This window comes from Larimichthys crocea, chromosome XVI, assembly GCF_000972845.2.
Source record: "Larimichthys crocea isolate SSNF chromosome XVI, L_crocea_2.0, whole genome shotgun sequence".
NCBI lineage: Eukaryota > Metazoa > Chordata > Actinopteri > Sciaenidae > Larimichthys > Larimichthys crocea.
This window is the reverse complement of record NC_040026.1, coordinates 10,560,779-10,585,812: the sequence shown is the minus strand read 5'-3', so window position 1 is coordinate 10,585,812 and position 25,034 is coordinate 10,560,779. Positions and strand designations below refer to the sequence as shown.

The 25,034-nt window shown below is 41.7% G+C and overlaps 2 protein-coding genes across 3 annotated transcripts; one reads left to right on the top strand and one right to left on the bottom strand.

The window, feature by feature from the left end:
• The first annotated feature begins 131 nt into the window (after positions 1 to 131).
• faap100 (FA core complex associated protein 100) lies at positions 132 to 6,086 on the top strand. Its single transcript, XM_019272069.2, has 8 exons — positions 132 to 287; positions 383 to 501; positions 583 to 1,469; positions 2,330 to 2,486; positions 2,595 to 3,525; positions 3,598 to 3,720; positions 4,056 to 4,142; positions 4,397 to 6,086. Exons 1-8 carry the CDS (start codon positions 132 to 134, stop codon positions 4,526 to 4,528), a joined length of 2,592 nt encoding a protein of 863 aa, XP_019127614.2. The 3' UTR covers positions 4,529 to 6,086.
• Positions 6,087 to 8,878: 2,792 nt separating this feature from the next.
• On the bottom strand, positions 8,879 to 18,797 carry fscn2b (fascin actin-bundling protein 2b, retinal). 2 transcript variants are annotated; one of them, XM_010729694.3, is made up of 7 exons: positions 18,649 to 18,797; positions 18,209 to 18,307; positions 17,329 to 18,055; positions 10,421 to 10,577; positions 9,737 to 9,858; positions 9,462 to 9,629; positions 8,879 to 9,308 (listed from the first exon to the last, which is right to left on the bottom strand). In XM_010729694.3, exons 2-7 carry the CDS (start codon positions 18,299 to 18,301, stop codon positions 9,103 to 9,105), a joined length of 1,473 nt encoding a protein of 490 aa, XP_010727996.1. In that variant the 5' UTR covers positions 18,302 to 18,307; positions 18,649 to 18,797; the 3' UTR covers positions 8,879 to 9,102. The 2 variants fall into 2 exon arrangements, with proteins under 2 accessions (XP_010727996.1, XP_027145019.1); XM_027289218.1 differs by lacking the exon at positions 18,649 to 18,797 and having other exon boundaries at positions 18,209 to 18,310.
• Positions 18,798 to 25,034: the final 6,237 nt, after the last annotated feature.

Here is a 25,034-nt window from a genome sequence, read left to right as displayed (position 1 = left end):
TTCCCATCCTCTGTCAACAACCGGCTGCAGGGTTACCTCGTTCAGTTTGACCCACAAACCTTTTACTTTAACCACCCGCCGCTCAGCTAACAGTGTTAAAGAGTGTGCCTAACGTGACGTGTGTTGTTGCCATGGACGGACGGTGTGCTGTTGAGACCTGGGCAGAGTTTGGCTTCTCAGGAGCGTCGTGCACACCGACGGTCAGGTTTGGAGCTGGGGCAGGTGTGTTTATCTGCACTGGGAGTGACGAGGTGTATGTCTTCAGTGCTGAGGAGAGGAAACTCACGGCAAGTACTGTTCTGCTACACTGAACAAGCATCATAACTACACTTTGGAGCTAAAATAACTCTGTATCCACCTTTTTTTCTGTGTTATGTTGCAGACTGTTCTCCTGTTTCCTGCTCCTGTGAGCGACCTGGTTGAGAGTGCTGACAAGCAGCACCTCTATGTGGCCTGTAGGAACGGAGTTTATTGTGTCAGCTTGCAATTTCTGCTATCCAGGTATTCACACCTTCCTTCACCTCCCCAAGTTGTTAAATCCTGTCAGTGCTCTCTAACTTATGTGACCTTTCACCTCTGCAGAGCTCATAGCTCCCCTGCTGATGCATCCTCCAGTCCGGTGGAGCTGAAAATATCCCACGAGTGTCTGGTTGTTCCAGAAGAAGGAGTGTTATCGCTGCTCCCTGTCGGCTCCGTACTCCTGACTCTCTCCCAGAGAGACACCTCCTGGGTGTTTACCGTGTACAATTCCCCGAATCAGTCAGCGTCCAGCAGCTGTGAGATGCTTGCTTCTTACAGTCTACCGCAGGCCTCAGGTGTTGTACGCAATGACACTGAGGGAAGGACAGGAATGAGAAGGAGGCCTGTGCTGATTTGCGTCCATTCTAGTGATACAACAACACCACCACCTTCCTCATCAGAGGCAACTTCAACCGATGGCCAGTTCTGCCTTGAGCCGGTTCTTTTCAAACTTCTCTTCGGTATCGACGCTGCCCTCGCCAAATCGCCTGTTATCCTTTGTGGCCTGCCAGACGGGTGCCTGTGTTTCCTCCCTCTGCGTCTGCCAGGATCACGGCTCCGAGTCCTGCATAGTCTGGAGCAGCCGGTCGTATTTGTTGGAGCATGTGTTGTCATGGAAACGGGTCCAGGACATGCACAGTGTCTAGTGGCGATGGGCGAACTAGGGAGAGTGGTGCTGATTAAAACGGACAAGGGAGGGCCAGAGAGAGGGGGCAGCATAGCAGGTTTTATTGAGAGGTGTGTACCGGGGCCTGTGATGTGTGGCTGTGTGGATGAAAAGTGTCTTTACTACAGCACCGGGTCAGACCTGCTGACACTGGATCTATCACAGGGAGGTGAAGAAAGGGATGAAGAGATATCAAGTAAGACAGGCGCTGCCCTCCAAAGCCCAGCCAGTTTAAATGTGTGTAGAGTCATCGCCGTGGCTGAGCCCACATGCAACACTGCAGGTAAGCCAACAATAGAACATTTTCTAGCACAATCTCTGTATAAAATGAACTTGCAGTCAACTTAAAAACTGTGAGAGTTAGATAATAGACATGATCCGGTTTGTCTTCTTCTCTTTTTTTAAATGCAGAAGAAAAAAAACACATGACCCCTTTAACAGAGGCTGGTGTGACTGACAACAAATAAACTGCAAAATAAGTTGATTTGCTCACACAAGTGTCTGCAAGCTAGTCAGGCGTCATCAAGTAGTGAAAGTAATAGGAACCAACGGCTTTCTGAAGCCAACAGAATTAGGGTTTCAAAATTCCAGGAATTTGCAAAGTTGGAAACTTTCCATTAATGGGAATGTATGGGAATAAATGTGAATAAAATGTGAATTTTCAAAATTGAAGGTTGGTCCTTAACATTTAACTTAAAAGTAACAGTAAACAGTAAAAAGTTTTCAATTTGGAATATTTCCCAAATTCCCCAGCTTAACTTACCATGGAAATGTTCTGGAAATTTTGCAACCCTAAGCAGAAAACCTCCCAATGCTGTTAAATTCTGCATCAGGTCAGCAGCAGGCAGTAATCCAGAAAACTTGTTTCTTCTCTGCTCTGGGATGGCTGTTACTTCATCAGCAAAGAATTTTTCTTTTTTTTAAATCTTTTCCTCCAGTGCACAATCAACCACAACAACTGTCTGCTGTTGCAGACATTAATTTATAAATTGATAACAAAGGTGTGATAAAAGTGTTTACTGAGCTGACTGTGCTCTGCATTTTGTCTCTAAGATGCTCTTTGAGTTCAGCGGCAATGATGTTATACAGTCATGTCTTAGTTTAGTCTCTTAACCACCTCTGTCTTGTCTCCTTGTATATCAGGTGAAGTTCAGCTGCTGGGGCTGTCTGTCAGGGGGCAACTCCAGAGGATTACCTTACCTATGAGGAGAGAGGATGCAAGTTTGTCCAAGGTGGCCTCCTCACAGGTGGGCCGCAATGTCAGGGACCTCTTGTCTGCTATCGGGGATGTTTGTGAGAGGTATGCTTAACGTGATTTCTTTCTGATTGTGAAGTATTGTAGTTAAAATATTAGCTTTCAGTTAATATTAATGTGTTTTTCTTTGTTTTGTTTTGTTTTTTGCTTTAGAGCAACAACACTGAAAACTGCCATTAAATCCAAAAACCAGATCCTGACACACCTGAATCAGGTGCTTAACATCAGCTTCCTGCTGATAACCAGTACAAATAGTGAAGAGCATCTTCTCCAGGAAAGGCCAATCAGATGTCATGCTGTGACAAAGTGGAGCAGGTTGCTTCAGAAAGACTCTCTGAACCTCACATGTGTCCTGGATAATTCAAGTCCTTATGTTTTGGAACAAGGCTGGACGCTGAGCATCACTGTTTTCCCTTTGTCCTATTCTCCCAGCACAGGAGGAGAAAGCCCCTCCACAAATTTTTCATTCCCATTCCACAACCTCCATCCAGGGGAAACGTTAGAAGTATCACTGCCTCTAGCAGCTGCAGGCGACTCAGCGTTCCCAATGACGCTCAGCTGCTCGCTCGTCTTCTCGCTCTCAAGTCTCCTGGGTGAGGAGGCAGCAAACGTTCCCAGTTTGCAGAGTAGCTGCTTCAGTTTGCCCCTGAACACGCTGACTGTGGATTGGCTGCACGCCCTGCAGGTGAACAGACCCATAGCCAATCATAAAAAGGCCACATCTCAATGTAGCGAAACAGCAATGGATACCATCCAGGCTTTTTTAAGCTCACGGCGGATTAGGCACAGTGGAAGAAAGGATGGAGGAGGAGAGAGCTCTTCAAAGCCTGAGCAAGAGCAGTTTTCAGCAAGTATGCGGGTGTCGTCAGAGTTACTGAGGGATACGCTGGTGTTGAAAAGCTCAGGTTTGGACCCTCAGGGACCAATGTTAGCCCCTCAAAATGTATGCCTTTCTCTACTGGAATGGCTGTTGTGTGAAGGTCCAGGAGAAGTGAGGACAGAGCACCAAGGAGACAAGATCAGCAGCTCAGTGATTCATGGTCAATGTCCAAATGGCCACACAGTCAAACTGTCTGCAAAAGAGGTAAAAAACTATAATATAAATATAAAAGTTTATTTATTTGAATAAAACAATGAGTGTTCCATTGTTCTGCAGGTAAATGTAAGGGAGGAGAGCCTGGGGAAGGAGGAGTCACTGACTACAGTAGAAGTTCACATTGAGAGCTCATCGATAACGGCAGTTTGTGGACTTCATCATGCTGTGCTGCACCGGGTACAGGTACATACGACCTTTCCAGCCTTTTCAGACAAACCTACCGATGTTTTTGGATCCACCATCTCACTCACAACATTTGCATGCCTGTGAGCCCTTTGTGTGTGTGTAAAAAAAAAAAAAAAGTCGAGACAAGAAACAGAAACTGTGCTAGGAACAGATTGAGAGAAAAAAAATCATGGTTTATCTTCTTTCTCCTTCTGTTGCAATCTCAGTCTTTACCAAGTGCATACTACAGGATTATGAAAAGAATAAATGATGTGTTAGCCATTTTGAATCGTGTGATAGAGACTTGAATCATTCCCTACATACTCAATAAACCTAACCTATCCGTCACATAGACTCTGCTGCAGAGGGCTCCTGAGAGGCCCGCTTCCACGAAAACAGTCCAGAGTTTAGGTTTAAGACAGGCACTGCAGCGGGCTGAGGTAAGGAACAATTCTTCATATTTGTATTATTTATTTATTTATTATCATCTGGCTTTTTTTTAGTAAATCAATGAACAGTTAACGTGTTTTTCATAAATATAGTAAATTTCCCGTAAATCAATCAAACCTTTCAGCCCAATACTTTAATAAGACAACAAAGACGCACCCAATAGCTTCTTGTTATTGTCACTGTGATTATATCGAAAGTATCTTGTTATTTGGTTTAAAACTCTTTCCTCTTCCTCTCATGTCAGCACCTGTCACAGCAGATCCAGCAAAGTCGAGTCTCAGGGGCTTTTGGCGTGGGCGCGTCCACGGGGAAGATGACCCGGTCTCTTCTCAGAGTTTACCGTGAACTCAGAGAAAACCCTCTTCTTATAATTTAAAGTCTACACAGCTGCCCTCGGTCTAGTTTGTTATTATGCAACCTGTCTTTGCAGCCAATTAAAAAATAATGTCCACAATCTATTGTAAATGTACTTTTGTATCACTGTTAATGATTGTTACCATTCAGGGTTACCCTCATGATACTCCATTTCATTATTACTTAGTTATTGTCCAGATCTAATAATAATAACACTTACCCTCATCATTGTATTCTGTTCGTCGTGTCCTTCAGCTCAACTTCTCGATACAAACCATTACATTCAGCACAAGGTGACCGCAGAGCTCAGGTGGCGTAAAAATATGTACAATTGAAATCTAAATGGAAAAACCCTCGTACAGCTGGGTAAAGGTCACCTGGTTCACAGTCTCTTGATGTGCCAGACATGCTGGTGTAACAGGACCTGATGTACATGGCACGAGACAAGGGCACACATTCACAGATGACAGGTAGATTACAGGTGTTTCATTATTATAACGACCAACAAATAAAAAAAAGTAAGAAATTAATTTAAATAAAGCTAATCATCCTAAGAAGTTATTCAAGTTTACAGCAACTGGAAGGAAAGCTCAGTTCTCTTTTAGTCTTGATTCTGGACTCGACTAAGAAGATAGATCCATATATGATCCTTAAGATGAATTATGTGTGCTGTGGTTAAAATGCAGCCAAATATATGTATATTTGGGTGTTTTTCATGAGTAGAAGGTTATCTAAGGAACGAAATTCTACATGTTCCTTAACACAGGACCAAATACTTTTGGAGGGATTAAAACTAGATTAAGATACCTGCAAAGAATGATGCCTTCAAAATGTAATATTTAAAATATAGTATATAGCCAAAACAAATGCAACGTTTTATTTTTGAAATATCTTTGAGTTTTTATTGATTCATAAATTAGAATATGTCATAACTCTAGTTTTCAAGCATTACCAGCTGACTCAGCATAATAAAAGAAACTCAAATCCAAAAACGCACAGTCATGCCTTTTGTCACAATGAAAGGCTGGTCTGACTATATCAGAAAGAAATGTATGTAAATCTTTAAAAAAAAAGAGCTGTCTACTAATTTTTCAAAAACTTTAAAAATCCTGAGTCAATACTTTTTTTATTCAACTCTATTCTGTTACTTTATTACAGATTAACAATCACACGGTCTCTTAAATGAATGAATGATGTTTTGCTGTGCAACTGAATCTGATTTAATCAAATTCTCTTCATGCTCACTTGAAGTTTTAGAAAGGAAACACACTTGAGGCCTATCTCAACATTCAGAAAGTCTTTTTTATGAATTATTCTGGACTGTAGATTAGTCTGAATGATCGTTAGATTGTATGTTTTGTTACTGCACTTCACTTGCTGATAAAACTGTGCTGCCACAGATGAAGATACTGATGCTGCTGTGGCCTAAAGGGCCTTTATTATCTACATTTATGATGTGCTTTATTGCTGCATACAGTATTAACCACATTTTTCATTCATTAAATCACCACAAACTTAATTTACATTCAGATATTTTGTTGCTATTGAATAATTTCCACACCAACAATAATTTCACTGATGAAGATGGATTATATTTTATGGAGAAAATGTTTTCTGCTGCTGCACCTCAAGTCTTAGTGACAGTTTTGTGATGGACTGTAAAGTAAACTACTGTGAACTATAGCTTCTGAGTTTTAGTGTTTGTACTACAGGTGTTTGGATCACAGGGAGTGGAGCCGTGTCATGCCAGAACTGGAGCTGGGCAAGCATGCAGTATAACCAGGCTCAGTGGACATAATGACAGAGGTGAAAAGACTAAAGAGGATATTGACGGAGGAAACTAAGAACAGAAAAGGGGACAATGAGCGAGCAAGAAGACAACAGATAAGAGCAAATCTGGGACTGACTTTAAGTCACCGGCAAGAGTGAAATCAAACACTGAAAGACAGACGTCGAACTGGACTTCTTGCTGTTGGACTATTGAGTAATATTAGCTGACTGCTTTGTTTTGCTTGTTTTGCTTGATGTTTGGCCAGTCCATATGCACATCAGTGGTGTTATTCTCTTAATCACATGAAAAAGGAGAGGATGACAGCTGTTATTCCAGGGACTATAAAAAAGACATTCAATACATCAAGCAGTAACCAGTTTGACCACAGTGTGGCGTGTGTCTTGCCACAGTGGCTGCTCCTGTCCAGGCCATGGCAAAAACATGGAAAGCTGCTGCTGTAACCCTAACCCTACAGCAAGAACAGCAGCTCAAAAGCAGTGGGCAGTCTGCAGAGAGACTCCACACGTAACTAACCATAAAACAAAGCAGTAACAACAACACCTGCTGGGATCAACATCTAAGATGTACGCTGACAAATAACAGTAGACCCTCAAAACCTCAGCATCAATGAATCAGCATTAGCAGGTGGTGAAGATTCCTCTTCTCCGACAGTAGTTAATTTATTTTCACAGTCCTCAACAACAACAACAACATTAACGATGTCACACCTGAACCTGGAAACCTCTGCAAATGACTTGAGGAGAGTCCTTGAAGTCCTGCTGGGAACACCTGCAATGTCTCCTCCAAGAGCCGAAGAAGAAGAAACTTCTCGGCTCCAAATATAAATTCTACCTCTTCAAGGATCCCACCACAGGTATGAGACTCATTAATCAGTAAGTCTGATTAATATTCCACTAAAAAACAAATATATCTTATTATCTCTAGAATTTATTTTTTTGTTAGAATTTCATTTCAAACCATTTACCAATTATTTCATTTTATGAACAATTTCTAATGTTTTTTAAATTATTTTATCTTAATGCTATATTCTTTTACCTTACCTACATTACTAGGGAAATATTCTATTTCATATTTTTGACAGCTTTAGTTAGCTTCAATCTGACCATTACAATGCTGCTTACACAGTACTGCATTAGCAATAATATCCAATTTCTAACATCACACTGCTATCGAATAAGTACTTTTACTTTTGAACTTGGGTATATTCTGCTTTTTTGTTTTTTATGTGCTTTTACTGTTATTATTATAAATACAACATCGGACAATGTGACTGTAAAGCACTATTACCTTTTTTTTTAAAATGTTCTTTACTTATGACAACCTAGAAATTTAAGCCAGCCTTAGCATGGACATAATCGGTTTAGGTTAAACCAAAGAGTGATTTTTCCTGATGTTGTAATTTGATTGAATTTTATGGCCCACACAAAGGTGAACCTATTTCAAAACAGAAAAATCAGTAAAAATGCGGGCAAAAACAGATTGTGGGCAACACTTTATTTGTATAGCCTGTCTACATCTAGTTTAGTATTTGTAACATTTCAATTGTTTTGCTTTGTCTGCGGATGTTTAACAGATTATCTAAACCAAACCGAACCTTACAGTAGTGTAATATCAGAAAACAGTTTTATGTGTGAAACAGTTGAATCTTAACTAACTAACTAACAAGCTGTTAGCTGTTATGACCTTTCTGTAGGCAGCCTATTCACATAAGGTGTTACCAAATTTTGCTTTAGTGTATGCTTTCTTCTTAATCATAATGATGTGTCAGTTTTGCTCTAATCCCAATGTTTAGTATACTTACAGCATGTGAAGTACATATGTATGCTAAGCTTCCTGTTGAGTTATACCTGTAGTCAAAGAGAAAGCGTATGAACCAAACCAGTTGTGTGAAAATGTGAAAGCACCCTTAGTTAAGTCTGACTCTGGTAGAAATAAATATTACCAAAATAAACCATAAGAAGACATACAAGTGTGTTTTGTATCTTTATGTTGATGAAAGAAAGAAGAAAAGTACGACAAGAGTTGGAATGATCCTATTAGTTCTGATACCTTGTACATGAGTCTTGGTTACAGTCTTCTGTTTCTACAGGTAACTACTAGCAAATCAATCATCCTTGTCTGACAGCAGTAATGACTTGAACTCCACTAAATGGTGACCTCACTTGTAACAGTGACAATGTCTTTCTCAAATGACACCCTGACTCATTGTCCTTAGACAGAGTGAGTGCCACTACACGCTTGTTTTACCATTTTGTTGCCTTGCTGTCAATAACATAATACCTACAAGGAGTGATAAAAAGGCTGGGAAGATAATGAGCAGATGAGGATGCCACGCTAATGCTTGTTTGTTCTTTTACAGCATACATCTACATGTCCTTATCGAAAGGAGGGTTTCATATTTTGTAATTAAGCACCAGACAATAATTAAATAAGGAAGCAAATGCTCACTGGAAAAGAAATCTAAAAGAGCAACACAAAACTCTAAAATGGTCTAATTTTGCAGTTTGCTGAGGTCAAGCACTGACTCCAAACGTTGTTCACTTTATCAAGACATTTCTTGACTGAATATGCACGGTCAGCTCTTCTTCTTGCACTTCATCCCCCATGTATGAGTCAGTTATCTCTGTGAGCTCTCTGTTGCAACCTCTATGAAAAAGCAAGAAGAAGAAGAAAAAAAACGTGGGATGAAATCAGCACAAGCTGTAACTCTTCGCTGAGCAGGAACTGTCTTCCACCTCAAAATTCCACAGAGTTTAACGATGAGTTAAGTCGGAGTCTCGGCTTAGGACCAATGTTGGATCATCTTAATACTCCCACAGAGCTGAGCTGCTCAGGCAGTGTCCATCTCCCTTCAACGTGCCTCCCTGGTCTCCGCGCAGGTATTTGCCATTCTTGCCACGGATGGCGAGGCGACCATGCTCCAGGAGCTCCAGAGAGAAATCCTCTGGGACCTCACCGTCTGAGTACACCAGCCCAGAACTGTTCACGTACCAGAACCGTCCATCCACACCTGCAGGGTAAGATACACAAACTCAGACAGAGCAGAAATCAGCCAAGTAATGTGCTGCACTTGATGTTTTTCAGTGCTGAAACACATGGGAGCATAAAGAAGAAAGAAGAATGAGGGATTCAATCAATCTTGTTTGAGAGGGTACACCCTGACCTTTAATGTGGTAGGCCCCATTACTGAATTCCAGAGTGAAAATGTCATAGACTGATCTGCTGGCGTCCAGTATGTTGGAGTTCTTGTGGTGGCAGATGAATCCGTTCTCTCCTCTCAGGATCAGCATGGGTCGGTTGATCAGTTTCAAAGTGAGCTGTTCATCCTCACCTGACAAAAGGCGACAGAACAATCACAAAGTCACATCACCGGTCAGAGACAGGGTTTGAGAGCGGAGACACATTAGTGGAGGAGAACTTGTCTCCATTGTCTCTTACCTGTGGTATCACTGACTGCTAGTAGCTGGCCGTTCTTCTTGATGCAAACATATTTTCCATTGTTAGCTTTTAGTGCCACCTTCTGGCCAAGCCACTCCACTGAAAACATGGTGTTTGCTGACCTGGAATTGGGCATCACAGGAGAGAAAATAAGACCTTCCTTGCCTTTAAGTGGCACATGCAAGACTAAAAAAGTAAAACAGGTCAACTTAGAGGGGCCGAAGTTTCGCGTAAATCAGATTGGCCGAGACATTTGAAATGAGATGTACTCAAACCAGTGATTTATCGCTATATGCTATTATTTTCCATCATATGCATTGAAGCAACTATCCCTATTATTTTTCATCTTTTTAGATATAGTTGTCAATCAATAGATGTATGTATTCCTAAAATATTAGCCTCTGTGTCATGAAATTTACTTTATTTCTCATAAAGCATTCATATTTGCATTTATATCTTATAAACTCAGAGGTGAGAGCTTATGTGGAGTGGTGGAAGACTGCATGTCATTAAAGGAGGACATTTATGTTTCGATAATGAGGCAAAGAAAACGGGTCACTCATGCCGTAATGTTGCAGAACAGACCTTTTTTTTAAAAAAAAACTCATATCTGTAACTGACACACACAAATGATGATGATGTTCATTTTCACTCTGCACAGTTGACATGAGAGCATCCACTCACACTTCTTTAGCGGTACTCTGGATGCCTCCGTGGGCCACCAGAGCCCAGTAGTTCCCTTGGCTGGTGCGGAACGTACACTTCCTGGTTTCCTTGTCAATCTCCATCTGAAACGTCTCCATGTCTGTCTCGTCTTCCTGATTGGCTGCAAGGCTCACTCCTGGTAGGGGCATAGCAAACAGGGACTGTTATTAATAACATTTAGTGTCCACTCACCGCTGCTTACGGCTTTTAATCAATGTTCACTTTCCTTTTTAGTCAAACAGTGTACATATGTGCGGTTACTTCATCATTTAAGACAATGAACTTGAGGCTTCATCAAAATGTTTGTTCACAAAACACACTTGATTGTGCTGAATAGGTGTAACTCAAGTGATTTGAGCATGAAGTAAACATCTTCCACTGCAAACCTATTTTATTTTCCTCTCTGGATTCTTAGTGGCAAGTCCAAAAACAAAGTAGTTTGGGAAGACAGCAACATAGCATCTCGCTAATCAGGTTGTATTGTTATGTTTAGCTTGGCCCAGCATGAAAGAGTTGGTAATCAACTGATCCGTCCTGGGATGTCGTTTTCAAGTGGTTCTGTCTCAGACTGATCTGATGTGCCAAGCATGTAGCATCCTAAGGGTAAATACATTTTCACTGATTGTGGTTCTGGATGCATTTATGGACAGAATATACTTTAAATACAATAAAAACCCCAAATGTGCCAGTGCAGGAAAATCTTACAGAGACGAGAAAACACACACAACGAATGTTTCTCACAATAATGTGTTACATGTATCCATGTGTAGATTACACTCTCACCATGAAGCGCTGCACTAATTATACAAGACTGCCGAACAATAACACAGACACATTTGATTTCATTTTGACAACCAATTATTTTAGCATTTACATTATTAACACAATGCGCAGCTTTGTGTTAAACATGTGGGAATAACATACTAACACAGTCAAACACAAACACAGTGACACACCCCTCTCTGCTTTGACAGGTGGTTTGGCTTCCAGGTTCAGAAGCAAACAAACAGCTTTACTTTTCTATTAACCTCTTCTTTATCCCTTTGTGATTAATATTTTCAACTGTTAACATTATCCTAAATGCTAGCAGGGAAGGCAGCAATTGTTTGTCACCACCGAGTGACAGATTGCAAAGAGCTAAATCCCAAATTAGATGCATCCTATAATATCCTCATTCGTAATCCTTTAACAACGCAGATCTGTGCGCCTCACCCCCCTTGTATCTCTCTCTGCTCTCTTCTCTGATCACCCTTCTCTACCTTCCTACCTTCCTCCCTTCCCCCATCTCTCCCTCCTTTACCCCTGACCCCCTCAATCCCCCACATCCCACCATCACCCCACCTCCGGCCTTGCCTATCTGCCCTCTTCACAGTGGGGCTCTGATATAATCAGCTTTCAAGTGCTACCCGTCCAGTCCCTCAATCCCCTCAATAAAAGAATAAAGGACACAGGAAAAGACCAGAGGATTTTATGGTCCACACTTAGCAGGATGTACAGATAATTACTAACCCCTCTCAACCCTCAAGCTAAGAGAAGTGCGAAGGATCAAACATATGGAAAACATGCTAGAAATGTAAATCTATTGCGCAGCTATACATGAGTACACTCATGTATAGATGGATACTTTTATTTAACAAATGTGAACCAATACAAAAACCATCTGCAGAAATTGAATATAATATTCCTAACTATGTTTTTATTAGTGTATAATCACCTGAAAATAATCATAATGTTTCCGTTACCCTGGACTGAGCACAGTAGAACGGACAAACTAAACACTGACACTAGATAGGGCCTTTTGCATTTTCCCCTAGTTTTGCGCCCAGTGTAGTTTCTCCTTCACGCTTGGGAAGAGAGGGATGAGGCGAGGGGTTTGCAATCAGTGACAACACTGCAAGATGTCACGAAAATCCTACGCAATCATTTTCAAAGAAGCTATCATCGAAGGGTTACAAAGAACAACGCTAAACGAGAATATACAAGAATAACGCAGGTTTTTCGTATCATGTGCTAATAAATCTTTGACACAAAATTCTCCAATGCTATCACTGAACAAATCAGTCACTTATAGCATTGGAGCTGTGCCTACCAGTGAATGAGCCATCATCATCGTACATTACTTCCTCGTTAAAAGCATATTGACCTTTAAATGCTGGAGTGTTTTTTTCAAACAATCCTGCATACTTTGGGTCTCCAGTGACCTGATGTACTTTTTAGAGAGGAAAAAAATTGACATTTTGACACCAAAACTATGTTAAAAAAAAATAAAAGTTTGAGGAATACCAGTGAGTTGAGTGCTTAATTGAATGAAATAATGAATTTGACAGCATGTAATTTAGTCACGGTCACTAGAGACCAGAGGTATGCACTTAAGGGTTAAAAGACCACAAAAACTACAGAAGAAACCATGATGGGATTAATCTGTTGCAAATAGTTGGCTGCTGAGCTATTAACCTCATAAACAGCGCTTGTATTGTACTGAAATGAATGTGACAGCTTGAACAAACAACAGACTGAACTGATCAGGAAACAGTCAGAATCAATGTCGGACAGTGCAGCACTATGAACGTGGTGCGTTCACTTTCTATTGTACTTTGTTTTTTTTATTTTGCCTTTCAGCCATGATAAAATAGCTTAGCTTTAAAAAAAAGTGAACAAACAACATACTGACCACAAGTCTTTGAACTGAACTGAACAAAACGATTCATGATGTCCGCGCTTATGCTCAAAATGACAGCTGTAACATTTCGATTTTTAGCACATATAATGTTTATTATGTTCACGTGAATGTAATATAATGTATTAAATAATTGGGTTTTTGTTAAAAAAACAACCATTGGACAAATTAAACATATATTGAACATTGATTTCATGACAATCCAGCCAATATTTGTTAACCAGCTAACATAAATAAAACCAATAGAAGATATTGTCTGTATGTCCTAAGTGAGGTTTCTTCTACATTTTATGGTGATGTGTTGTTAGGGCATCACACAGACACATATGATACGCTGCATCAAGTGGTTTAAGGGAGGGATCCATGCACATAAATTACATCTGCATAATCCAACACAGATGCACATACACGTACCAGTTTGGATGGCCACAACAATTTCAAATGAATATTTTTATACCAGTTGTGCAGCTCTATCTCGTGGTTCATGACAGTGTAAATTGCATATATATTGTATATTGTATGATTCTTTTGGGGCATTTAGTTTTAATTTGATATCTAACCGTAGATATAGACTGGGGGGAGGAAGAAAGGCGATGACATGCAACAAAGATGTCATGGTTACTGAGCTACAGGGACACTTTAATCACATCTTATACACACCCGATAAACTAGGTATCATGAGGTCTTACAACTGATGAAATTGTCATTGATCTTAAGTGCATTTGAAGCATAAATTTCTGCCCCTCTACTCTGCTCCTATGCCTGGGGGCCCATCACTCTCATTCTCTCTCATCCTGACTCAATGTCATGCTTTGTCTACCTATTCCATGTGTCCATTTCACACTAATTCAACCCAGAAATGATCCTCCAACAGGGCTCAGCTGGGACCTCACGGACGCTTTCTGATAGATGAGAGGCGAGGAGACAGAGGAAGGAGAGAAGGATGAAGGAAGAGAAAGAAACAGAGAACAGTGGGCTCAGAATTAGATATGCTGAAATCCAAGCCAGCAATCTGTGGATATCAATAGCTGTGTTGATGACCATCTTTGACACACCAGTTGGTCAAGCATACGAAATAAGACAGATAAACTATGCAGTGTGGCACAGTACACTCTTCAACAGACACACTCACAAAAACACATAGGTAACATCAGCAGTGCCACATTTTGGATCAGACCCCAGATCCAGCTCCACTTTCTGGTGTTGTCCTACCTGCAGCCTGCAAGTGGAGCAAGCCTAACTAATCCATCAGCGATAGATGGCTCTGACATCTATTATTAATGGTAAGCTGATGCCGCTATCCCCCTGTTCCTTATTTTTCTCTTTCTCCCGATCCTTCATCCTTCACAACTGCACTTTCTGTTTTTTTTATTTCAGTCCATTCACTCCCCCACCTCACTTATCTGTTGTTGGGCTGTGTGTGTGTGTGTGTGTGTGTGTGTGTGTGTGTGTGTGTGTGTGTGTGTGTGCGTGCATGCATCATGTGTACACAAATGTATTTGTGTTCATGTGCTCAGGTGTGTTAATGGAAAGTTTGTGTCTTTGCACTATCATCTCTTTTTCACTTTCAGGTCAGAGTGGACCACTCAGACGCGAGGAACACAGGGAGGTGATGAGAGACATGATGACAGATCTACATGACATCCTAAGAGACACACACACACACACACACACACACACACACACTCACGCACACACTTACAGCAGCCATAAAGAAAGACTCAGAGCAGACAGAAAATACCACTGCCTACAAAACCTCTCTTTAACACTTTTATATCTAAATTCATGCTCTACCTCATAACAGCTGACCCTCTTTTATTACTAACCCATTTACTGCATTTGCACTCACTTAAAACAGATAGCCAACATGACTCCTCTGCACTAAATGGAGCAGAAACAAAGGTGCTAATTTATGTGTAAAAGCAGGAAACATTGGGGAGGATGAAGAGCCCACCTGTCCACACACATACTCCTATTGTCCTAAAGTCCTTTGAGAGTTGTATCCTCCCTTCTCTCCTTTCCATTTCCCCCTTCTTTAATCATCATGTCGAACCCAGATGTAGAAGGTAACAAGGTTTATTTACACAAGTACTAAAGAATTTAGAGCTACTAGCATTTTATTCGTTTGTCCTACTTTTCGCCTATTTTAAGAATTGAACCTTTGACCTAATCTAGATTTTTTTTCTGTCTGTTGCAGAGCCATTATCCATTCTCTCATATTCATTTAACTTTGTTACCCAGTGTTCACATTGCAAGCATCATAACGTCAATAGTCAGGCTATGGTGTGTGTACAAGATTCAATGTTTGCAGGGCGAGAAGTTGATTTGAGTCATTCAAACATGAAATGTCGTAGCAGCAAAACATATATGATGATTTTGCATTTCATATGTTTCTAAATACAGCATATTGATGTTCTCTTTAGAAGTTTATTTCCTTGATTTTTAGCAGCACATCAGCATGACTGAAGTCGGGGTTAGCGGGTTAGATTAGTGGGATAGAGCGGGACCTCGGAGGGGCAGAAGCTTTGGCCCCAGGTGAGAGGCAGCTTGGGTTTCTGAAAGCAGACTCCCCCCTCGCCTTCCAGGAACAGGGGCCAACTTCATCAATAATTCAAAACACCACCTCACCACTTGCCGCAGCAGGACGGTATGGTTGTGTGTGGGCGAGTGTGTCGGAGAAAGATAAAGCTTTTGTTTGTGCAGAACAAGTGTAGGACGAATGTGAGCGCGCTGCAAGTATTTCTGTCTGTGCATACATTCGTACATGAGGCTACTCTATATACTGTATGCATGTTTTATCCTGCGCCGTATCTTTTCTTCCATTCAACCAATCCGTTTACAGTGCTTCCAGTCGTTTGGTTTCCGACTGAAACTCACACTGCTAACCAGGAACAATGAGCGGGGAGATATACAGTTACAGCACCCAGGGCTGAAGTAACTCGACCCTGCAGACAAGAATCTGCAGCCTGTGGATGGGTGTCATGGCCAAGTATGCTGACAAGCAATGTTGGTGTATGCTAATCCACCCCAAATCCAGTTTCAAATCAGACCAGCAAACCATTTCGGCCATCAGCAACTGAACACTGGCACGTCCCTCATGAAACATGATCGTCACAATTACAATTTTTCTAGTTTTTACCCTGATCAAAGAAATTCAACCTTGTTTTTGAGGAAAAAAACTGCTCTAAAGCCAATGTGGAGCAGGTGTAATCCATCAGTATAGTAGTGTGTATGTCGTGGCTGTAGGCTGATCAAATAACTCCAACAGCCCTGTCAAAAGACCGAAGAGTAAATACATAATACAGTATCAACAGAGCATTACTGCACAGCATATAGGTTACAAGCAGCTGTTTCAGTAAGCCCTGGGGGCAAACGTGTAGAGTGTTAACACTATTACCCAACAAAGCCATGAGGTACATTTGAGAGGGAATGAAAGGGGATTTTCAAAGAGATCACCATTTATGATATATTATTTGGTTAAACCTTTTCTATTACATCTGCTGTATTTTATGATGGGGTAGCCACCATTTCAGGACTACAAAACCTTCTCCGGCAACATTAAAACTAATTCTTTTCCGAAACTCATTGAACATTGTTGTTGAAAAACTTAATCCCAACAGTGGGATAACCCTAAAACATGACATATTCGTCTCAGGTCTCTTCGTTGAGGCTGATAGTCTCCCATATCAGCCTCATCTATCTTGTTTTCCTGGAAAGATGGTACTATCCAGTGTGATAACAATGCCTGTTGATGTGCTGACTACATTAACCATAATTACCAAGCATCTCTTATCAGTTGTCAGTCACGAGAGAGTGGCCTATTTCCTAAGCCATGCATATTCAACCAGTCCACAAGTTAATGTACTTCCTGTAAATTACGAGCTCAGTTTTCTGGGCACGTATCAGTGCACCATATGTGCTGTATATAGAGTAGTCGTAGTAACTGTAGTAGTAGTAGTATTTGTTGCCCCCCTGCTTCATTATGTATGTGTGTAGGTCAGTGTGAATCAGCTTAAGGCTCGTGTGATCACCCTCAGTGGCACATAAGGTCAGCTTTCCCCTACCTAATCAGACATTTGGGATTCTGGGTAAGACTTTAGGAAATCTAGGAAGATGCAAGAGCTGCAGCGTGTGCATGCATGCAAGGCTTCGGGGCAAAATCAAATCTGAGACAACATCATCCCCTCCTGATGTTTCAGTGTTTTCCTACCTTGTCTTATGGAGACATATCGCCCATTGCCTGCCATCAGAACCACCTGTGGGTTGCTCTCCTCTAGGTCAAACAGTTCATCTTTGCCTGGTTTGGAGCATCGTCCAGACCTCAGGGTGCCTGTAGGCCCCATGGGAGACAAATACTTCCCCTCACAGTCTTTAAAGGCCAGCTTCCCCAACTTCAACTCTAGCGTGTACGCCGTGGCCCTCCCACTCTCTGTCAAGAGTTTCCCATCATTGCTGAGGAATCGGCTGTCGCAGGTCTTAATGCAGTACTTTCCATCCAAGTAGACAAGGGTCAGGAGCGATGCCACACCCCAGGGAATGTTCACATCCACAGCGATTTCCCCATCCTCCTTAGAGAGGTGGGCATAACGCTTGCGGGCCACGGAAAACAGGTTGGCCTGCGGATGTAGAGCCAAGTGCACCGCCCACAGTTCTGCATCTGTGATGAACTGAGCAAAGCAGGACAGGTAGTCCCGAGAACCACCGAAGAAGCGGAGGTGCTGCTCAGACTGCAGAGCCCAGCGACCATCTGACTGAGCCACGATGAGGAAGCGGCAGTCGGAGTTGTGCCCGTCAGCCTCACAGGTGACTTTGCCATCCTTGTCAGAGGCCAGGTAGCGTCCCAGGTGGCTGCGCAAGTACACCACCTGGGTGTCCTGAGAGTCCTGCTCTAGAGTCCATATCTGCTTCTTCTTCAGACTGGGTGCTGACGCATTCAGCTGAAAGACATGGAAATGTTCCAACAAACAGCATGAAGGCTTTCCATAGTCTTATCTGCAACAAGCATGGCACTTCTCTGCAGTATCTGCCTAAAACAGTAAAGCACTGTGCAGCTCTATGACACCAACAATCACTGAGTGGCACGTTTGTACCTTGAATCCAAAGGACTCAGCAGTGAGGTAGCGACCCTCATGGTTGATTAGACCAAACTGCAACTTCAAGGGACGGTTTCCATTAGCAGGCATCTTCACCTGTGGATTCAGAAATGTCAGAGACAGAAGGAGAGCAAGGGGTGAGACAAGTTAAGCATGGGGGGATAGAGTGGGAAGAGGAGAAAGAGAGGGGTAATTAGACCTAACATGAGATGTAGGAGTGAGGGGTGTGCATAAGAAGAGGGGAGGTTTTTTTTTAAAGAGGTGAGGAATAAGGAAGGAGATGAAGTCATGGAGAATGATGAAATGAGAAAGTCTTAAAGACAGGAAATCAATTCATTAAAGTACAGTATATAAAGCACTCCCAAGACCACAAATTCCTTCCCCCGCCCATGGCTTCATTATACATTTTTCCAGCTACAGCCTCCTAATTTACTTACTGTGGTTTTGTGGCTTCCCCTCTGCAGTTTCTGCGGCTCTAATTCCAGCTCCCAGATTTAAGAGGCTTCTTTCACCAAGCGTCCTCTTGTAATTCTTTCTCTCTCCTCTCCTTCTCGTGCTGCCTCTCACGTTTTTGTTGATGGGGTCTCCCGGCTCCACTCCACCACCACCACCACCTCCACCACCACCACCACTACCACCACTACCTCTCCCCCGCCTAATCAGGTTAGAGGAAGCAAAGACTTGAGTCAACCTTGATCTCTTTTTAGTCCGGAGTCTGGCGTCAACCTCTCTTTTTCTTTTCTGCAGACTAATTTTAATCTTGACTGCTTATCTCTACTTCTCCAGTCGACTCTCTTCCTGTCTCTCTCATTGAACACTGCTCTCTCATCCAACCTCACTGTTCTTGCTTGACTTGTTATTCACCCTGAAGGCTCAATCACCTGGTCGCCCCCTGACTAGCCCTCCCTGGGTTTTTTTTGTTTTGTTTTTGCCCCTCCTTTGACTCCTTTGCCTACTATCTTTGGATCACATCCAATTCTCTGACACTCTTCTTCACCTTCCTTGAAGTCCAGGTTCCTCGTTTGTCAGACAAAAGTTTGATCAGTGAAGAAGAACATCCTCAGCGGTCCTGCAAATTTTATGGTACATTGAAGGACTCCTTCACTCTTTCCCTAAACATAAGCCGTCCATCACAACTGAACTCAGCAACAAAGGGTGCTTGCCTCTGTAATCTTAAGCCTCTCTCTGTCGCTTTTTCCTCCCATCCTCTCCTTCTCTCTCTCTGCCTTTCTCTAACCTGCCATGTGTATAATCCTGCCTTTCTCTGCGTCTGCGCTTTATTCTGAGCTCCTGCACTTCGCCTCTTTCTGTGACACATAAAGACAGGTAAGTAGAAACAATGCACACACATACACACACACAGCGGTGGGTAACCAGAGCACTCCCCATGCCTTTGGGGTAGTTGCCTGAGTGCAGCTCCACTTACTTGCCTATGCTGAGGGTTCGGTTACACACCTTCTCTGATTGCAAGCTCTCCGAGTCAGTTTTAATGGGAATGTGTCCAAGAGGCCGGGGGAGTCGGACTTTACATCTGAATTTGGGAGACAAGCAAAAGAGAAGGGAAAGGAGTTGACGACAACAATAATAAGCTAATCAACATATGGGCTTCTGAATGAATGTGTGTGCGCAGCAAGTGTGCCTGCACGTGTATGTGTGTGTGAGTAATCAACATTGCCAATCAGCCTATTATAAGTCTTCTTTGCAGGGTAAACAGACGTGTCTGTTCCTGAATCCATCTAATCCTCGACCCAGATCATAATACATCATACACATCAATGCAACAACAACATGATACATCAATCATTCCATATATCATTTAAAGACAATCAAGCTCAAAATCAATGCTTACATAATTATCATACAAATCATCATTACAATCATAAGCATACACAATATAATCATTCCATACAATATATTCAAACTCAAATCAGATCAATCAACATATATGCGATCAATGCATACAATAATGTCAATCTATCATAAAAATATATTACAATCACAATCATAGATATCCATTATGCCAATAAAATACATCAATTCATAGATTCATCCATAGGGCATATAATAACCTACATACATTTAATTAAATCCACTTCCTCATATATGATCCATCATAATATATATCATCATCAATCATTATATATCTATATCATATCTCATATTCAATATCAGATCATAACATTATATGCCTCATCATCAATACAATCATCATCATCCCAATCATAATCATTAAACAAATCATCACATATCATCAATCCCTAGTCATATATTATTATCACATATCATCATCAATCACTCAGATGCCAAATATAATGCCTTCATCACATAATCAATCATCATATAATCACATATTTTCACAGACATATCATCCCTCAGATCATAATCATCATACATCATAACAATAACAATCATATATCATCATATCATAATATCATATATATCAATCCCCACAGAGATCTATCCGCCCAACTGGTAATCTAATCAGCACATACCCTCCCCTCTCTCCTAAACACGCACACAACATTCACACACACACACACAACACACACACACACACACCACACACACACACACACACACACCACAAACACACACACACACACTTCCCCCTCTGCTCGTCAATAGCTATAAACATACACATAGACTCACTGACCCACAGGAACATACATGTCACACACACACACCTACACACACGCACACAGAGGTCAGAGGAGGGTCCCAGGGTTCATAGCAAACACTGCCTGGCCCAAAGATTTACTCCTCCTGACCCAGACTTGAACTGCTGCGCTTTACGTAAAATGTGATAAACAATGAGCATCACATACACACAAACGCTCTCACACACACAAACACAGATAAGTGAAGGGCACAAGCGCCGTAAATGAGTGTGTTCACACTAAACAGGCAGACATGCACTATTTCTGAGATACTGACTTAAGATGCTTTGCTTTATTAAGGATAGATTCAAATATGTAGTATTATGTAACAACACTGAGACAATAAGAAGGCGGGAACAGACCACTGAGTCTACAGAGGAAAACATAATTTAAAATGATCTCTCCAAGTGTTGCAGTGTGATCAAAATGATCACTTTGCCTCTTGCAGTATTTAAATAGGAACCTTATACCTGCTTCCAAGTGTCCTAGAAGCAACACAAAGATCAGACGTGAATCCAAACCTGTGGCTTTGGTTATTTCTGTCAGTGCTTTGTCACTGTTTAGTTATATAAATAGTAATTCTAGTATTACTTGTCACTGGGTAATTTGGTCTCTTATTTTAATTAGAACCATTTTAAATTATGTTTTTCATTACAAAATGTTTTCTTTTCTAAAGAATTTCAAACGTTTAAAACATAAGATGATTCTTAGTTAATGCTACCTCGCTTATGTGTGTCATATTTTTTAAATGATAATGGAAAGTGTTAATTAAACTGCTGATTATCAGTGTTGAAGAGATTCATATTAGCTGTTGATATCGAAGTGATAATATTCAATGTCACTTAAACAAAATAAAAACCAATAGTTGTTATTGTTCACTATAAGGTGAGGACAAATGTATTATTTTTATTGACTATTGCTGTGAGATTAATAAAACTGACATCGTGAAATGTACAAGTTCTTTACCGTCTAACATTAGGCTCTATTTCTTAACTTCCAGCTCTGCAGACACGAGGTCCAGCACAGGTTAATGGGAACTCTGAAAAGTCACCTTCAAGATTTGACTTTTCGTCTTTCTTCCAACATGTATCAGTTGACTTGACACGTGCCATTAAGGACTGAAACATTAAAGGAGAATTTGAGTCCAATAAGTTTGCAGTTTCAGACCTCCTTTATGAAGTCCATCAGGACAAATACAAAAACTCTCCAGTCTACCTGTCTGTTCATAAACCCACTTAATGATGTGGGTAAATCACTTTACTACAAACATTCGCTCTGCTTCTCCACTTGGACAAGCCATCTGATCTCCTGTTGGTAAGAGGAGCTGCACCGTGCACGTGCGTGTACTGTATGTGTAATTCGTTCTGAGAAGTCAACACTCCTTATCTTTAAAATAACACAAATGAATTGGAAATCAGATCCTCACATTTACATAACTGACATCATCGCCTGAGAAACATCTGCTATCTCTCTCTCTGTCTCTTTCTTACATTAAACCATAAATACACACACACACAAACATGCATGCATACTTACACACACAAGGAAAACACACTGCAGAGAGAGGCGGGGAGCAGGAGACAACAGACACAGTGCTCACAAATCAAAAAAGTCATACACTGTTATTGTTATCAGTGCTATTATTTTCATTACTATCACTATTATCACTATTACTGTACTTCCTCATCATATGTATCCTATCCCACGCATCATTAGCCTGCTCTCTGTGGCCCCCGGGGGCTGCGTCATCGTCTGCTGATGTGCCGACACTCCTGCTGCCGACGGCGCGGTGACGCCTGTCGATAGCCAACCAGATGTTTTTTTTTTTTTTCACCCCTTATTCTGGGACGGAGGCTGTGTCAGGTTCACCGTGGCAACCGTGGGATGGTGCTTTAGAAGCCATTACAGCAGTCCTCTGATGACACTCAAATAGCTATCATTACACCTCCTCCAAGGAGGCACAGAGGGAGGAGGGGGGGTGAGAAGGGAAGAGAGAGATGAGGCAGGGAAGGATGGATGGATGGGAGGAGGCATGGATGAAGGCTGGGAGGAGAGGGAAAGAGGCAGTGGGGGAGCAGGTGAAAGAGAGGAGAAGTGGAAATGTGAAAGGTGAACGGTGGGAGATGGGTTAAGGGTGTATCGGCAAATTACACAGCCAGACAGGGATGGGAAACCAAGTTAAAGATATAGAGGGTGCATGGAAGAAGGGATGAGAGGGAAGGGAGTGACTGGGGGAGAGAATGGGGAATTCAAAATGACCGTTTCTGAGTTAACCGCCTCCAGCCTTTTTCTACCCTATTAAGTTCTATTCTGCCATTACTTGGGACTGCGGGGTGCTGCCTCATACCCCACAGTGTCCTCCTACTCTTACAGACACCCCCTCTTACACTCACACATCCACAAATACATGCACTCTCCCTTCCACACTCTTCCTCAATTTCCTCCTCCAGTCACCCTATTTCCCCCCTTTTTTCCCTTTAAGTCTTTCTGCCCATCTCCTCCTCCTCCTCCTCCTCCTTCTTTCTTGTCTTCAGTTCAATTCCAGAGGTTGTGAACTGAATGAAAGAGAGATCAGTTGAATCAATCTTTGAGTCCACAGGTTGTCCTTGTTGTTGCTCTTGCAAAAGCACGCCAAAACAAGCTGTAAGAGGTTTTCTTTTTCTTTTTTTGCTGTTGTCTTGCTTTGTTCACTTCTTTGTCTGTTTCCTTCCTCTCCACCCTGACACATTATGAATCTGTTCCAGTGGAAATCAACTCATGCCAGGGCCCAAATTTGTACTTGGGACACTGGGAGTATGCATTACATGGCAACCATTTTAACCCAATTAAACATGACTACCTAAGGGCTGGGGTATGCTAGAAAAAACTATGACGACTATGTCAGCAAGCAAATAGAAAAGGGGAAAACTCAGACTTTAGAGTTTTAGAGTACTTTCAGACTGCTTTGTTAAACTTGAGGTGTAAAGGTGTCTGCGTTGGGGTGAAAAATGGATCGAGAACATCTGCATTTTTTCCAAGAAATATATAAATACACAACCTTTGCAACGTTTCGTGTTATTTTTGACATGAATGTGGGTGAGAACAGGTGAAAATAAGTCTGAGGGTTACCCACAAGAGCTTCAGCGACTAACTGTAATTACAAAACAAAAAAGGAGGACAGACTTTCCAGTCTGTTTCCAATGTAAAAGTTTCATGAGGTTTTTATACGTGAAACCTGCCCTTCTTCTTTCTCCTCCACTTCTTTCCTCAACCCCTGTCTATGCGTCCTTCACACTGCTGCTTCTTTTAAGATGGACAGAATGAACGAAAGTTGCCCCCTACCAGACCACCTCCAATACTTTTAAATGCACATGCAAAAAAAAAAAAGGCTATGACACTTTGGAGATGTCAGACTTTTTAAAAAAGAAAAAAACTTGACCCCCCAAAAACAATTGTGCTATAAAAGCAGTGACAAATTCCTGCCATGCAGAACATATCAGATGTCATGGTGTGCACAGAATCACATTCACTTTTTCACACCTCCGAAAGCCTGCAAACATTTATATTAATGCCTTCCACCTAAAGTGAACTAAATGCAACTATTCATGTAGGAGCTGCAGTAAGAAAACAAACGTTTTAAAACCTTTTTTAATAGTTTGTATGCATGCTCAAACAGTTGCATCCTCACGCACACCTGGCTCACTCGCAAATTGTAAGCCGCAAAGCCGCCACTGGGAGGCGGTGTCAGCCTTCTGCTCTGGCTCCTTTATGAGAGGCTTGCCCATATATTTTTTGGAGGTTTAAAAAAAGAGAGAAAGAAGATTGATGCTTGGTGTGTCAGTGTTGGTGCCTGTGTGACTGCATAGCGTAGGAGGGAAGGACTTTAGTGCTATTTAAAATGGCTGCTTTTAATGTCTCCTTTTTGGTGCGGGGACTTTGCAGAAACTGAAAGGCGTCAACAACACGTGAAGCGTTATCAACTGTAAAACATCGGTGCAATTAAAACGAGGAGAGGGGCGGGAGGGGAGTCTTCTCCCTCTCCTCCTAGTTTCAATCATTTCCAGTCATCGTACCTGAGTCTGTTTCTCTGTGCCATGTAGTGCACAGGCTGTACATGGCACATAACAGGAGCAGGTTTGACCCACAGTTTTTAGAGGCTGGATGTGTGAATGTGGTTTATACCTCAC